Source organism: Diadema antillarum, unplaced genomic scaffold (assembly GCF_040938485.1).
Source record: "Diadema antillarum isolate AM-2024a unplaced genomic scaffold, OU_Dant_1.0 seq00000085_RagTag, whole genome shotgun sequence".
Classification (NCBI taxonomy): Eukaryota; Metazoa; Echinodermata; class Echinoidea; order Diadematoida; family Diadematidae; genus Diadema; species Diadema antillarum.
Window position 1 is genome coordinate 912,501 of NW_027271177.1, and position 17,968 is coordinate 930,468.

The 17,968-nt window shown below is 39.5% G+C and overlaps 1 protein-coding gene across 3 annotated transcripts in view; it reads left to right on the forward strand.

Annotated features, from left to right (window-relative positions):
* Positions 1-17,968, forward strand: part of LOC139726498 (uncharacterized) — a 205,110-nt gene that overhangs the window by 124,530 nt on the left and 62,612 nt on the right. For all 3 annotated transcript variants that reach the window (XM_071637454.1, XM_071637455.1, XM_071637453.1), the window contains exon 3: positions 15,062-15,157. In XM_071637454.1, the coding sequence (XP_071493555.1) occupies positions 15,062-15,157 (96 nt within the window). The remainder of the gene's footprint in view (positions 1-15,061; positions 15,158-17,968) is intronic.

Here is a 17,968-nt window from a genome sequence, read left to right on the forward strand (position 1 = left end):
AACAGTCGTTTAGGGAAAGATGCGTATTTGCATTAGCCGTGCTTGCTGTAGGCAAACAAGGAGATTCTAACGACTTGCGGGAAGAAGTCGGACATTCTTTTGTTTCTTTTTCGTACAAAGAGAGAAAAGAAGATGGGGATGGGGGAGGGGTCGGTGTGGGAGAGAAAGAGACCACCTTTGATTCTGTGATCTGGGGAAAGTCAGGCAACCAGAAGTAGTGCGGAAAAATGATCCTCTTCTGATAGGTTATTTGTGTGTGATGGATTGCGTCGAATGTGTGATAGGTTGCAAAGGACGTTAGCCACCAGAGGGAAAGAAAACAAAGAAAAGTAAAAAAAGACTCGGTTGGAGGATGGGATCGAGGTTGAGGGAACGGGGCATTTGCTCACTGTTTTCCCTGGAGGGAAGGAAAACAGTTTCTCTTCTGTTCCACAGCTGTCAAGCAAAAAACTCCCTAATGTTCGGCGTGCATGCAGATCGCTCACAAAATATGCGGGATAACAGCACGTAGTCACTCAACCCTTCCTCTCTCAGCCGACTCCTCTTCCTTACATGTAAACCTGATATGTTCAGTAAAATACATGACACACACATGTTTGTTTTTTCCCCCACAGTGCAATGATTCAAAGAGAACATTCTTCTCTTTTTCTCTCTCCCCCCTGGTGTTCCATTTGCTCGTCCTAGGAGAAGCAATTTTTCAATTGCGATCAATTTGAGTTTAAAAAGAGGTTTATGAACTCATATTGTCTTTCGGGTTTTTACTTCGCTTTACAACAAGTTTTCATAAAGTTATCAATAAAATGTACGCAATAGGAAAAGGAAGGAGCGCCGCTCATGTCTTACACTTCTAAATTGTATACATATATATATATATATATATATATATATATATATATATATATATAGATATATATTGTATAATAAGTAACAAAACTGCAACAAAGTTCATGCTGTTCATGTATCAACATGGATATTGTATATACATATATAGATATAGGTATAGATAAATAGATGGATAGATAGATAGATAAATAGATAGATAGATAGATAGATAGATAGATAGATAGATAGATAGATAGATATAATTTTCACCATCAAGTTCACTTTACAATAAATGAGAAAAACGTCCCCATATTGATGTGTACTGATTTGTAGGGATTGCGTCGTTTTTATCCGTCATTCTGCATGGCACTACCGGTATCTTATTACTAGTACTTAGATATAAAATATTTTGTAATCTTTATATTGCTATAAAACAAATGTCAGACCATTTGTTTGTCGCCGTATAAACTGCGTACAAGATTGTTTGTACATGTTCACCAGAGGGTACCATAAAATTCTACTCGCATTCAAAATCTTTCGACTGTCAATGGCAAACCGCTACGATGTGTACCAGCATTGCATACATGACCTTAGAAAGATATCTATTACTGATTGAAACGACAATCGCCATGTTTCCTGTGTAATAAATGAACAATGTTGGGTAAAAAGATTTAAGAATATTTGGTTTGATGAAAAAGGAGAGGTCAAGTTCCCCAAACCAATGGCCCGCTTAAATGCTACATGACGTGTGTAATACAGGCTATGTATATACTGTAATTGTAAATATTATGTAAAGTGCTTGGTGTCATGATAAGTATAAACGCAAACGCATTCCCACATACACGCAGAAAACAAAACACACGAACATACGCCAAGCCTTGTTCTCATGAACAAGCAATACCCGATACATTGTATAAGTGAAATACGAAAATGGTTCTGGCAATACATAATAACGAAGCACCATATGAAAAGCATGCGATGTGTTTTCCTGTGGAGTGTGTTTTTGTGGTATTTGGTCCCGTGTGTGTCTACAAATGTTCAGGCGAGTCTGTGTGTTGTGTTACACTGTATACTGTATTAACCGACCCGTACACACACACACACACAACACACACACACACACACACACACACACACACACACACACACACACACGCCCACACACGCACTTCATATATGCCATCCACTCTGTATCAGTTGTTACGTATCCCTATATACTATGCGTATACCTACTATTTTTCTATCACAGTTCATTACCAGTGATTGTAGAATAGCGATTCATCAATTTTCTAAGGGAATATTTTTTGAATGATTTTGTTCTTCTGGACATGACGTCAGTGTGCCTTCCCGTAGGCACGGTTCTCTTTCATCACGTGACCACGTTGGTTCCTGTTTATGAGCTCAGCAGTAGAAATTAGCCGAAGATGATACAGTGTCACTCATATTACCTGCATTATGATCATACTGCTGTGAATGTATTCTTAGCCAGACTAATATGTACATCTGCGTCCCGCTCTGAACACTGGCGCATGCTCTTATAATCTGTGGGTCTGTCTGTCTGTCTGTCTGTCTCTCTCTCTCTCTCTCTCAATGCCACACACACTTTCTGTCCACCCCATCACCCCCTCCCCCCCCCCCCTCTCTCTCTCTCTCCCTCTCCCTCTTCTTTGGGCTCCTGTGGTGAAGGGAAATTGTATTCCGAAAATTGTTTTCCTGCAGATGAATATGGGTAACAGATCGATAAAAAGATATGCAACATCGGACGAATACAGTATATTATAGGGGCTGCGCTAAAAATACAGACATGCTACACTTACACACACACACACACACATACGCACACACACATGCACAATGTCGTGGACGTACACACACCTGTGATATATCTATTATAATGCAAGTATCTAATATGATTATGGGATGGGGCCTATGCATGTTAACATGTGTGTGGGGTATGTGACATTGGTTTATATAATCACATTTTCTTTCTTATTTGCAGAGGAATCAAGATGTATGATGTGTAGAGGATTGCGCTTATAATGCAGATTATGCAAAAAGTAAACCACAGAGCAGTTAAAGTGTTTCTTTCTGAGGGAGAACGGATGTATAAAGAGTCAGGGGAAAAATTGCCACCCTAAACCTTTCGCCTCTAAGATTGAGTAATTCTTGAAGCGTGGTATACATGTGTATATAATGGTATATATATATATATATATATATATATATATATATATATATATATATATATATATAAGTTATAGATATATGTATGTATATATATATATATATATATATATATATATATATATGTGTGTGTGTGTGTGTGTGTGTGTGTGTGTGTTTGACTACTTTTCAAAACATCCCCAACTCCGCTTATACACTGTATTCTCCTTGATTGTTACTTTTTTATCCATGCTTTATTCAATGAAATGTTTAATCTTCCCTGTTTGAACAGTCATTCAATCAATTATCTTTATCAGATGGTATCAAGCAGCGATGAATAACGATCACATTGGCAAGGTAACTGATACACGTTTCCAGTTCCTAGACTACCATCTTCCTAAGATATGAAACAAGCTTAAGTGTTTCCTATCGTCGACATTTTCAACATTCATCTCACGCATTGGTAAATCTTAAACGTCAAATGTATTGCCATTTCAAGTTCTCTTGTCTTCGCTCTATATTAGCTTTTATACTGTACCCATGTCGCACCAGTCATATTCAATTGATCATTGCTTATTTAGTCTAACCAGCTTTGAGCATGCCATGCGAGCAGCACGCCGTGCATACAAATCTATATCGGTATGATTCCCCCCTCTTTGTACCCCATAAATTGTTGTGTTGGATTTGTGGCAGCATGCATGCAGCCGTGCTAAAGCTTATATTCCCGCTTGTGTGCAAGGCACTGAACTCCCTGTTGGCAATGTCCCGCCTGGCAACGAGGCTAACTAATTCTGTCCATCAGAAAGGATAGGACTGTTCGAGACTTTACATGCAAGTCTGCTGTGTGATGTGTGCGCTGTGTGTGTGTGTATGTGTGTGTGTGCGTGTGTGTATCTGAGTCTTTTTGTGTGAGTTTGTGTTAGCGCGTCAATGTCCGAAGTTATTGGCAACAATTTAGCCTTGTACAGTTAGAATAATCAATGCCTCATGCATGCAAAATAAAACAATCATGAGCATTATGACGACAGCAGCGCCGAATTCCATTGGGGAAAGAGAGCGTGTACATTAAATCAGCCATTCAAATCAATACGTGACGTGTTCTACATCTAGACTACAATCAGAGATCACGTGTTTAGCTGTTTACGTTTTCCCCAGACCAACTTTGTACACAGTTGGTAATTAACAACAAAAGCGGTGTTAAAATTCACACACGCGTGTTTTTCTTGCCGTCGCCAAACACTCAAATAATCGATAGTGCAGTCCACATTACGCTAGCTCCATTCAACACAGTAAACCCCAGTGGTCGCACGGTGTCCATAGGTTGCGTTTGAAAACTATGTTAAAATTTTGTTTGATATCATCGAATTCCCTCCGTCTATCACATTACCACAATAACATTGTTATTATTGTTATTATTATTATCATTATTATTTCTATTTTTATTATCATTATCATCATCATCATCATCACCATTTTTTATCATTATCATTAATGTTAGTACAAGTATCATTCTCGTTATCATCATCATAATCATCATCATCATTTGCATTGCTATTTCAGAACGTCATCAAGGAAGAAAATGAACCACAGGAATGACAAGTGATATCATATGACTGTTTCTGCCTTTACATCCTGTTGCAGTATGATTCATGAGTAGGTTACTTTCAATACAAGAGGAGCAGTAATTGCGCCCCGGTCATTACGAGAGCAAATGAGAGAGAAATACATTATCTTTCAAAATGTGACGCCATTCGATTTATTTTCGGCCCCGGACTGCTGGTTTTCCTGTCATCAGCAATTGCCGATTGATTTTAAGGTGGGAAGAGACAAGAAACGCCGCGGACGTCACGATAGAAAAACGATTTTGAGTGTGACACAGAGTTCCTAGGTGTCTGTGTGCAATTCGATGTGGTCATTATTGTGTTCAGTCGTGGCTCCTATTGATGGAGGGAGTAAAACACCTGTCGCATATTGGGGTAATAGGCAAGGAGGCGATCTCTGTATATTTCACCCATTATAGCATTCCGAGTTCAATCCCTATAGGCGCAACTCGGGTTTATAGTTATGATATTTATATATAGGAATATATTTTTACATTCCATGTGTTCTCTATTGTCCTCTTCCTCTCCTCTCGTTTTAGCCCTCTCCCTCCCCTCCCCCCCCCCCCCCCCCCCCCCCCGGCTCTCGCCTTATTCACGCTTTCATCCCGTTTTGTCATCCATGCTCCGGTCTTTTTTTTTCTTCTCCACTCCTATCACTCCTCTTCGTTACCCGCTTACCCTTCTTCCTCACCTCTTTTTCCCCTCGGTTACTCGTTTGTTCATACACTTTTTTTTCTTCCCCTCCTCCTCCTCTCCCTCCCTCTCTCTCTCCCCCTACCTCTCTGTTTTCCCCCGGTAGATTTTTAGACAGGCACGCTTCATTAGCATGAAATGGCCTTTCAAGAGCAGGAGATTGTTTGCATAAATATTCCAAGCACAGCGGAAGACGGCATGTCGAGCTCGAGCTATGCGGTGTGCATAACGAAGGGGGGATATTAGCTTGATCCACATCGATCGCCCTCCCGATGTCAGGAGGGTTGGCGGACCCCGGGCCTGCCCCCATGACTGCGTCATTGTATCTCCTCAGCGGCCGTGACAGCCAAGAAGACAAAATAATAGGTCTTGGACAATAAAAAGCAGACACATTTGTCTGTACAATGTAGTTGTTTTTTCCTTCCTTTGTGGGAACGGAACGAAATAAAAGAGTATCATGTAACACTGTGTTCGTATTTCATAACATCACTGCATATCCAATAACTCATCTCGTGTTTTGAAAAAGATCCGCCCAGCAAATTCTGACGAAATATGATTGCCTCTCCTCTTTTTTTCAGTTTGTCTCTCTCCTGGACGTAGGGTAAGCAGGCTCTATATCATATCCTCTAGATTCCAAAATGTAACCAAGCAGGTTTGTATACATCAATTGTTAGCAACATCTATTTCTCTAAAGGGAAATGCTTCTGAGATTTGATTAATTTATCTTTGATGAGTAATCAACTTCCCAGTCGTTATCAGTTGTTCTTCTTTTCAAAAGAGAAGATTCCTTTGGTTAAGTAATTGTTTATTTCTGTCGTTGGATTTGCATCAACAGGCAATAGTTCAATGATAATTCATCGAGTAACACGATTAAATTTATATTTTAATAGTGAAAGCCCATTACTCAAAACTTCCGTATTCTTAAACGTGTATATTATCGAAATGATCATCATTATACATTTTCTTTTTAACTTGATCCAGCGATAATTATGGTTAACAGTGTGTAGAATTCTCTGTAAATAGTTACTTCTCCAATTAATCTTGCATCAATCGACGTTCATTTTTTTTTTTCGCTCGCCAAATGTTATTTTTCTTATTTTCTTTTTTCCCCTATTAATAATGTCACTATCTCTTTTTTTTCTCATTATTTTCTTTAAGGATCTCTCCAATGATCCCACTAAAGACAAGAATGTTCTCTCTGCTGGAGTGTTTTTTGTTTTTTTTTTTGTTTTTTTTTGGGGGGGGTGGGGTGCTGGTGCGAGGTGGTGTAGGGAATGCCAGCGCGAGCCATCGCGATGAATGTATATAGGGCTTTGCATGCGCATGGCTTGTTTTAAAATTTCAATTTTCCCCTCAAATCTAAGTGGTATTTGTTGACATTTCCACCTCTTTTTTTCACGACAATCCCCCGGATTCTGTCTAAATTTGATTAAACTTTTGCAAATCAGCACATTTCAAAGCTTGTTTTTCCCAGTTGTACTGTAGTGACGTCCCGCCGAATTCCATGGAGACGAGGTAGGACTTTTTGAAAAGTTAACAGAAAAAAAAATGAGAAGACAGTGGTTAAAGTGTTGCATTCTTAGCAGGCGATTTTACAATTCAAGTCTCGACAGCAGGGAGAAAAGGTCGGATGACCTCAGCTGCTGTAGATACGAACATTTCACAAAAACGCAAAACAGGCGTTGGACCCATATGGTGAATTCGGTACTGAAAGATTAAAAAAAAAATGAGACAGATGAGGCCGATGTATGTTTATAGACAAAAAGAAGTGAAAAATGGGGGGAAAAGAATGTGTAACCTATGGACATTGACATAGCCTGTCCTTCCGAAATGTTTGCATTTTTCGGTATGTGAAAATAACAATAGCCTAAGTGTTTAATGACTACGAAACTAAGCAAGGTATGCTTTTAATAATTCCTGTCTGCTCTCTCCAATTGCACCCCCCCCCCTTCAATGTTATACTAGCTTGCCATTCCTCCCGCGATTTCAACTTGCTATCCTTTTTTTTTGTGTGTTCGTTCATTCATTTCTTCAATCTGTCATTCTCACCAATCTCTTCCTTTGTCCATCTCTCTTCTTCAGCTTGTGATGCAAGACCATCGAATCTTCAGTCGTGTTTCTCTGTAGCTTCTCAGGCGATAAGTCAGCTTTACGTGCTTTAATTTCGCTAGGTACCGTACTATTATGTCATTTAGAGAGATGAGACAATACAACACCGAATCATATCAACGTGAACCGTAATCTATCAACCAATTTCATTGCGGCGTACGTGGCTTGTGTAGTCCCACGAACTCACTCTGCACTTATATGGACTGTTTGTTGACGCAATAGTCATGATGTTAGTGCTGGCTTTTTCAAAGTTTTTCGTCATAAGGAAAAAAAAAAGAACTGTTTTCTTAATTCTCGATGACTGGTAATTGGGAGACAACAGTTTGTTTCTAAGAAGGAACAGAAAGAAGAATAAAGGACCAAATAGAAAAGCTGTGTTTTTGAAGGATCTTCTGTTAAAGACATCAAATCCCTCTTGCATGCAAATTTTTGAAAAATTGGTGAGAACACTTAGATATTGAAGAAAACACTATTTGGAAACCTCTAAATTTTGAACACATTTACTCAAGAGGGTCTTTATTTGTTTAATTAAATTGTTTAGTTAAGATTTTAATAATTTTTTCGCACTACGAAAAAATTACAAATCTAAACTACTCGTCTAGTTTTACAGACCTGTGTGATGCACTTAGTTGCACATGTAGTTCATGTAAGTGGTGTGTTGTTATTTGCCACCGATAACAAAGTAAGAGAAGCTATAGTGAATACTTCTTTTCTGACAGCTTTAACATGCATATCTTTTATTCGAAGTATAAGTATCATAATTATTACAACCACAGGAGAATTAATGTATGCAGCTGTGCCTAGTACACAGAATACGCAACGGTGAGCGTTTGGTGCTTTATTTGAATTTTAACGGCTAACAACATTCAAATATCACAGAAATGTTATAGCTTACAATAGTCTTGTCATTCTGGTGGAATATATCATGTTCTGTGCTATTTGGGAAGGAATGCAAAAGGAATGGCTCATCTTTAAGATGTAGGCCCTATGTGAGGTAAATGTCAGATGATCATTTGGTCTGTACTCTAAAGATGGCCGATGAATATCTCCTTTGTGTCATAAATTGCTGTAATCCTCTCATCACACGTTCAATTTCCATCATGTCTCCTGTTTCGCTCAATTGCGATTCCCACGTGCCTGGCTGGAAGCATGTTGTGACAGGGGTTCGTCTTGGCCAGACTTCGGCAGGGAGTCAGGATTTTAATATCGAACAGAAGCTCGCTCATGAAATGCAATACCCCCGCAGACATTGTAGAACGGCGTAAACAGCTTCCGCGACCTTTCCTACGGCCGGGTGTGCATCCAACGAGCATAATGACACAGAACTTACCCACCCTCAGTATCAATCATCAAAACACCTTCCGTGCTTCGGTTGTAATGTCGACCTATTAAAACATTTTTTTTTTTCGTTAGGCTTAGGTATTCTGCATTTCTTTATCCATGCTGTAACTGTGAGAGGAACAGCAGTGAGTTCATGCCACATCTGCAGTTTGAAGCAATTATGTCTTGGTTTAATCATTCATAATCGAGCAAATTATGAAATCATCTCTCCCACCTTCCTTTTGAAGCAGTATATCTCTGATCAGAAGGAGTATCGGGATGGTAGTTACATGATATGTAGTTCTTTTTCAAGCTTTTATTTATTGTTATATGAATAGAGAAGATTGGTATCTTAGAAAGCATGTGTAGGATTGCGTTGTATTACTTGCCAAAGTGCATGTTAGAACAAAACACTAGTGGACTTAATTTGGAACTTTTCTCTAATATGTACAGTTCGACGTAGAAAATTTGTACCAATTGATGTAGTTACTAACAAATCAAGACGATCAGACGATGACGTGGGGGTGGGGGAAGTAATGTTGGAATAGCACGACCTTTATACGCTGGTATTCCTTCGTCGTGGGACGTGTGTATTATCACAGACACACAGACGAGTCCCTTGACGGAGACTTGAATGGGACGCTAGCGTGCAAAATATCTGAAGATTTACCTCCAATTTAACCACCTAATTATGTTTGCTTTGCCTGCACGAGGCTGCACTAGCCATCAGCGCGGGGGGGGGGGGGGGGGGGGGGCAGGCATCTTCATTGAATTTCCGTCCCGATCCACGAGGGAACAGGCGGTCGAATAGTGACGACTATAGGGAGACCAGGCATTCGGTTACGTTTTCATCTGATCATGATCTGCTGTTAGCCTCGGCTCGAGTGCAAACAATTCCTCTTTGGAACTTGGAAAGACTTACCACACACACACACACACACACACACACACACACACACACAAACTCGCTCACACACTCACCCTCTCTCTCTCTCTCTCTCTCTCTCGCTCTTTAATACACACACAAACACACACACACTCAAATACTTTGAGAATGTTGAAAATAATAATTATGCATAATCATAGATATTGAACTAGCATTGATATTGTTTTATCGGTCGAATACTTGCATAAAGTTCTTTATGTATCATATTGTGCTATCCTTGATCCCTGATATGATTTTTCTTATTATAACATGGTATAGTGTATAGGTTATATCATGAATTAAAAGGCGTTTATACTGAATAGTAATTGTTATAATGGATTCATTAATTGCTGCAAAGAATAAGGGCATACAACTTTGCTTTGTTTTGTTAATTTGCTCTTTTTGACATCAGCAGTAGATATTAAGTTTGTACAATGATTTCATCGTTAGCATATTGAGAATCGTTGCGTGAAGCTGAACTAGGAATCTGCGGCAATATGAAAGCTCCCTTGGTTCATTAAACTTTTACACGTCGGACAAGTTGTCGTCTCACTCCTGTTTATTCTGGTTGAGTGATATTCTGTTTGATATCCAAAAGAATGAGGGTAACTTATTGGTAGTATAATCACACCCTTTGCAGACTGGCAAGTTTAAAAAAAATGAAAGAAAGGTGCAAACAAAATTGGAGGGAGAGGATGACAAGAATGCGACCGCATCGTGAAATGCCAAAATAAGGAAGGAAAGACAGAGACAACGATGCGCAACCAATCAAACCTCTATGCATTTGCAAGGGCTATTTATCACCACTAATTCCATTTTCTTCATAAGGAATCAGGTAACGCATGGTTTCCCCACCTCCCTGGTTTCTCCGAGGCCTATTATATTGATTAGACCCATCTACTGTATATAGTGAGAATAATTCTAGTGTGCGGTGTCAAACCTGTCAGCTTTCCCAATCCATCGGCGGTTTGCTGAAAGGGTTATGTGATAATTTCCCCATCGTCCACAGTCCTTCTCGCTACTATTTTGTTTTGCGTATTTCTTGCGCATGCCAAAACATTGTTGCCATATAGGTAGTTTCCTCAGAGTTTCTAGGCTATTTCAGGGTATGCGGAAAACCAGCTGACGTAAGCCAATATTAGGAGAGATAGGAAAGATACGGATAGTGTAGTGTCTATCTGGAACTGTTTCGTTTGTCAGGGTATGGATGGTTTTACAATGTTAGTTTAATATTAATGATACAGGACCTTTACAAGTAAATGATACGTTAAGACTGGCGAGTAGATTCCTACAATTCCAAAAGTTGATAAAACAGGAACAAAGGTGGAGTGAGACCTTTTCATTCTACCCTCAAGTATTGAACGTAATTGCCCAATTGTGTGTAGCGTTTCGTTGAAAAAAACAAAACAAAAATGAGTTTGATTAGATTTTAGTATGCACCAGCAAGGGAAAGTGTTTCCCCGTAGAATCAGGCTAATTATGTCTTTGCTGACATTCTTACTTTAATGGATCAGTGCGTCTATTTATCAGACGCCCAAATATATCTCCAACCCTGTCCCTCAAATGTCAAATTCAGTTCCAATAAACGATGTAGAATTCCACGAAAAGCAAGTGCACCCCGCGAGTGCCTTCCGCCAGCAAACCGGCGGGGTAGACGCTAAGCTGTTTCCAAGACCCGTTATACCTGGATGAACTACACTGTGCATGTATATCTAAGGCGATCTCATCTGTGATTATAAATAAAAAACGATTCAAGTCGAAAGAAATAACAGTCGTTTATTGCAGTGTAGTCAAAACCATGGACTTTGCCTGTCTCCAAAACGACTTGGATTTGCCTTAAGATCTGCATCGAGAATTTAAGAAAAACAATCCTGTCCGATCGTATACAGTAGTCTGTTGTTCAGCGGTTTATTTCTAGCCATGACGCAATTCTTTACACTCTTTCTCTATACATCACACGCAAATACATGCACACACATGCACACACATTATTCATTCTCCCTGTACCTGTCTTTCTTTCTTTCTCTCCCACGCCCTCTCTTCCTTCTCTCTATATTTCCCGTAGGCTCTCTCTATGTCTCTCATCATCTCGCTAATCTCTTATAATGTCCTGTTTCAGTGGCCCTCTGGACTTTCGTGCAGGTTATACGCAGCAGAATGATATACCAAGCATTACAATGTACAGTGCGTGCAGAAGCGGAGAACGCTATAGCACACACTTTGCAATGCATGGAGTAAGCGTACAAGAAATATTAATGTTCAACATACACTCAGGCAGTTGAGTACTGCTGCAGATAAGAACAGGATTTAATCAGATGCCATTTAAAATCATTTTGACACAGGGTCGATAAAGCGTCAAATCAAAAACCTCAGTTCTCGCTGGGCTCGCTGGGGCACACACAAACTCTCACACCGATGTATCCCATAAAACATTAATGATAATAACAGCGTTCTCAAAATGTTACTATAAGCATATAGAATATTTCAATAACGTGTGCTACTTACAAGGACACAAGTCGGGAGTTGGGGAGGGGGTTTCTCGTTTAATGCAAATAATTTATGCTACGGGAGATCTCTAGTGTCCTTTTTTGTAACATTGGTGGCAGTTGACATGTAACCATTGAGGTGAAAGGAAGGTGATATCTCGTGAAATAATGAATCGTCACTTATTTGCATGTATACCCGGTATGATTAGGGGTCCCCTCTGGAAGATGACACAACATCCTCCCATAAAACTGCTTCGGGTGCAGTTCGTTATTCCGAAGGTTCGATATTCCGAAGGTTCGTTATTCCGAAGGTTCGTTAATCCGAAACACACTAATTCCCTATACCAAGAGGTTCGTTAATCCGAAAATGAAAAAGGGTTCGTTAATCCGAACATTTGTGGCGTTATTCCGAAGGTTCGTTATTCCGAAGATTTGTTCATCCGAAAATGAAATTCGGAAAAAAAAACGAACCTTCGGAATTACGAATCTTCGGACTGAAGAGCCTTCGGAATAACGAACCTTCGGAATAACGAGCTGTAACCAATGCTTCTACCCACGACATTGTTGCACGATGCTTCGTTCCTATATGCAGCTCCACGAACATGAAACAAATCACACGCAGAACCAAACTTTACAAAAAGATGCTGTCCTCTTGGCGTCGCCAAACGTCTGATTGATGATGTAGTCATGGTGACTGCTATTTCATGACTTGCCCCCCCCCCCCTCTCTCTCTCTTGTGCTGAAAGCCATTGTACGTTCGCTGCAATGAACAAAGTATCACGTGTGACACCAGCACTCTGTCCTTTGCCTACACAGGTGTACGTGATGGTATTTTCAAGTTAAGAAAATTGTTCTCACCCGACTTCACTGATATTCTTAAGAATGCAAATATGGTATGGGGATAAGACAGAGTAAGAGAAGGTTGTAGCCATGGTGTTGAAGTGAGTCTACCCCCCCCCCCCAAAAAAAAAAGAAATGTCTTTTAGTTTTGAATAACACACGTTGTGCATTGATTACAGGGGATTACTTACACGCGCTATGTATAGTTCCAAGTGATCTAAAACAGGACAGTCTTGAATACGTCAATTTACACCACTAACGATTGTTCCTTCGGGACCTTGCAACAGGAAAGCAGTCTTGGACCTAACGTTAAAATCATTGTACGAACTTAATATCTACTGCTGATGTCAAAAAGAGCAATTTAACAAAACAAAGCAAAGTTGTATGCCTTAATTCTTTGCATGCGGTCCAAAACAGCGACTTTTCGTGGTTAAAATAGAGGGAAAACTCATCCATCTGCTGATATTTTGTTTATAGTCAGTCGACACTTCAAAAGGAAGCAAAGGAAGTAGCATTGTACCTTTACAGATCGCAAAGAAAATGATAGCATATAAGATACACTTTTTGTTGCTGCAATTTATTTGACCTTCACTGAAACGCCATGCATTGAATGAATCCCATCTTGTTCGAAAATTGCTCATTCGTGTGTGATAGGAAATGGGCAGGAATAAAGTGAAGATATGCCATCTCCGTATCACCGCAATTAGTTGCTGGTTGAGTATGTAAAAACATAAATTAGCAGCGAAAAAGAATGCATTGTCTGCTTCTGCAACACGAGCGATTTTTTGCTGAGTATTTGTGTTGCCATGGACAACGTGTCCTGGTGTGACGTCATAGGAAGTCATGAAGAGTCTGGAAGGTGTAACAGGTACCCCCACGTACCATACAGCTCGAAATAGCACGTTAGGAAAGCCACACAGGAAACATAAAATCAGTTACTGTCATCAGTGTCACTGTAAAGACAGTGTGATCCATCACATACGCGTGTTCTTACCATGCTTTATGGTGGGTGCAGGTACTCCCAAATTTTGCAATGAAAACTATTTAAGTTGATCCGATGAAAAAAAAAAATGCAGCAGCGCGTCATGAGTTAAATCACACTGTTTGGGTGGGTGAGGAACAACTGGCCGTAATGTTCACAACCTCGAAAAACAAAACAAAAAAAATTAAATAGAAAGTAAAAGTAAACGAGATTTGTTTACAGCGTGTAGTCCTTCTTTTGCACTCAATAATGCATACGAGAAGGATCATTGTGATGTCATAGCCTAAGCAAACACTTCGGTAAAATATTTCGATGAGGCCCATCTTTCAGTCATCCAATAAAGTCTGCGTGCGCGCCCCTAATAATCACTCTCAAACGACCTCACTGCATGCCTGGGAAAATCCGCGTGCAGGGTATCAAACGTGTGCAGTTCAAGGCACTATTACACAGCCATGAAAAATCCGTCGATTTTGGGAACGTGACCGAGCCTGTAAATGGCGATTAAACGAGATAGTCTTCGCATATGGGCAGTCTACTGTCTATATTTGGATACCGGTGTTATCTTTTGTGAACGTGATCTAAAAAATCTGTCTGATTCAATGTCGACGTTATGCGTGTATATATACATTTTTTTTTTACAGACATTCAATAAGTTACAGAGAGAGAGAGAGAGAGAGAGGGGGGGGGGGAGAATACATACTAGCTTGCCTTCCCCGACAAGTGTATTCCTAGAGCACGAATCAACTTTGTATTAATTCATATGTGCATATTCTATTAATATTTGACTAGAGTCTATTAACAAACTAATTGCAGCTGGAAAAAAAATCGTGTTTCTTGCGACACATCAAGAGGCCACCTTGGGAAGAATATAGGAGGATTTAAATTATGTTGTTTTGTTCTGGTTTTTGAGATGAGAACGTGAGTTTAATTCAGCAGGAAGGAACAATCATCGTACATTCTTTAAGTTGCAGCAAGGCCATTTTCGAATATTTGACGCGTGAGATTCTCAATTGAATTTTCCGTATAACTTCTTGTCCATCGCCATGGCATGATTATGACTTGACATTTTGACTTGTTTGTTCAGACTTTGTAATCTTTCCTTCTTTCTTTCTGTCACCAGGAATCTGTGTATTCGTTTATCCTCAAGTCCATGATCAGCGCTTCCACTATGGGACTTCTGTTCCTCATAATCATGTATCACACAAGAGAAATCCAGGTAAGCCCTACTTCCATTATCATTTAATCATTGCCGTGATTTTGAAAATTGGCTATAGATATGTCGGGCAAGCGTTGAGCAGACTTACTGCAAGTTGCCGAAAACAATCCAGGGCCCCGTTGCATAGAAAGATTCGATCAAACATAAATCAGGAAACGAACCGTAGGTCAGAGTATCGGCCAATCAGAATCGGGTATTCAGAGACTTGTGTTTCATATTCTGCTTGATTTCAACTTATATGCAACAGGGCCCAGCTGATAGAGAGTTGTGTATAAGTTTTCAACATGAGGGTATTATCGTTTGTATACGATTATTCTAGTCACTGCATTCGTTATGGAAATTATGTAAAAAATAAAACCAGCCTGCTGCATTAGTAACAGTAGCCACAAAGGTTATAGACATGCTAGTGGTTTACTGGTGACAAAAGGACATACTTCGATCAAAACATCAATAACCAATCTTAACATGTGAGGTTACGAAAGACCTTTATTGTTTTCTATTGTCATCACATCTTTTTGAGTTGAACTGTGACGCCATGACAACGAAACACCCGCGCATCCTCCCGCACAGTCACCTTAAGTAAGATATTGGAGGGGGGAGGGGGGGGGGAGGGTGTAGCGCACAACGTACTCATAACATTCACATGACCTGGAAAAGCCATTGCCATTTCGTGTGCCCTTGTTGGCTCCGGTAATGAAAGAGTTTACTTGGGCAATCAATACAGGAAGGTGCACTGTGAGGCGTGCGCAGTGCTTTCACCGTGACGTCATCACGCCTTACTTCACATCGTTAACAAGGAGCCCCAAAGTCCCCCACGTTCTGTCGGCACTTGTATCGAGTCTCATCTTGGATATGAGTACATACAAATTGTCTTAGCTCTCCTTTTTCCAAGGATTTAAGTCTATAATTGCTGTTGCGTTTTTGTTTACATCGTTTATTCGACTGCTTCGGAAACAAAAGTATTGATTGGGGACACAAACAAGCAAGTTATGTGCATCATGATTATAAAAAACAAAACGACCAGATTTCAATGCTGTAGTACTGCTAGGATTTTAAATCCTCATAATTAACTCGCCTCACGATGGGGTTTACCTACTAAAGTGTTTTTGTGTCTCCAGTAAAGATGTGATGACCAAGACGAAATGTGCAGCTAGATTAACACAATGGTCTGAATTCATAAACAAACACAAATCCATGGTGTATATTTAGTCCATGGACTAAAACAAATGCGAAAAAGCTTCATTACAGACCTTACATAAGCTAGCGTGTCAACTTGGGTTCGTTTCTGGATGTTTTAGCAAGATCCAGTATTTAAACCTATCTTTTGGAATTCTTCCCAATGAGTTTTAAGGCAAAATATAAGAAAGTGATTATAACCATTGTGGAGAAACAACAGATTAAAATGTTTTCAGCGATTATGTGTCTGTTCTGCGGCTTTTTCTTCAAAACAACCTTGAAATCCCCCACCCCCATGCCTTCATCTACTTCAATTTGTGAAATGTATTGTAATTGGTTATCTATTTGCGTAGCAACTAGATGCTAGTGGATCATTTGGTTTGGTTAGCTCGGGATCTTACTTTGATTTTGTTTGTTATGTTTGGTAATATAGGTGAATCTCAAAGATTTGAGTAAATGAAAAAACAACAACAATGAACTGTCCATTTTATGCAGGCGCCAAAATATCCTCATTGGCCTCCAGATGTTCTTAGTTTCTACCTTTGTTCTGGTTTTTTTTTTGTGTGTGTAATAAGTATTGTTGTATATCAATGGAATTTTCATGGGTTAATGCTTTCAGGGTGTCTGTGTGCTGATTATTGGCCCCAAGGCTCTTATTGGCCTTGAAATACTCTTTAATTCTTTCCTTTTCACTCGTTTCTGGTGAAGGGATTTTTGTAATTTCAGTGGATAAATCATTAGTTGATTTTATTTTATCTTTTATTTTTTACTTTGGTTTTTTGTGCATGTGTATTTGTGGGGAAATTGAGGGCTTCGGCGAGGGCATAAATTTCAAATGACACATTCTTATACCCCTTTACATCCTCAGAAATGAGTGTGAGGCAGGTATAGGTTAAAGGGGTGGTATAGTATTTGTTGAGGTGGGGATTCAGCCTCTAACTTTTTGGGAGATACTTAGAAACCACTTTATGAAATGTTACAGAGCACACAACTCTAAGGGTGCTAGTGATTCGAAGTTTATTTCATGCAAATCAGTTTTGAAATGGCTGAGATATCCAAAAAAAAAGTGAAACAAAACAATTGTAATAAAAGTTGGGTCCCACCTTTTATTAGGATCACCTTGTTTTTGATATCTGAGCCATTTCAAAACCAATTTTCATCAAATAAACTATAATTTTATTTTTTTGCACATTTCATAGGAGATTTCTTATTAACTAAAAAAAAAAAATCACCATCAAAAAACGTTGGAAACCTGAAGGCCTTAAGCCAAGTCATCTTCTTAAAGAATACCAACTTTAACAAACGAACAAACAAAATATGAATATGATTACAAATGTTGTAGAACAAGATTCTCACAGACTTGTTTTGGCTGTCATAATGCATATCTCCGATCGTTATACGGGATTCCATAATGTTTGTTTGTTGTTTTTCGTGATATCTTGAGATCATACAAGTATGTTTACTGTCGTTTTGAAAATGCGCATCACGGCATATTCCTACGGCGCGGAGGATGGTTATGGTGGATTTCTTTTTATGGTGACGTTCAAAAAGTGACGTCAAATGCATAGTCCCTCTCAGTGAAATTCCCTGTAACCTGTTGACCACTTGCGAGTACGTGGGAGGATCGTTTCTGCA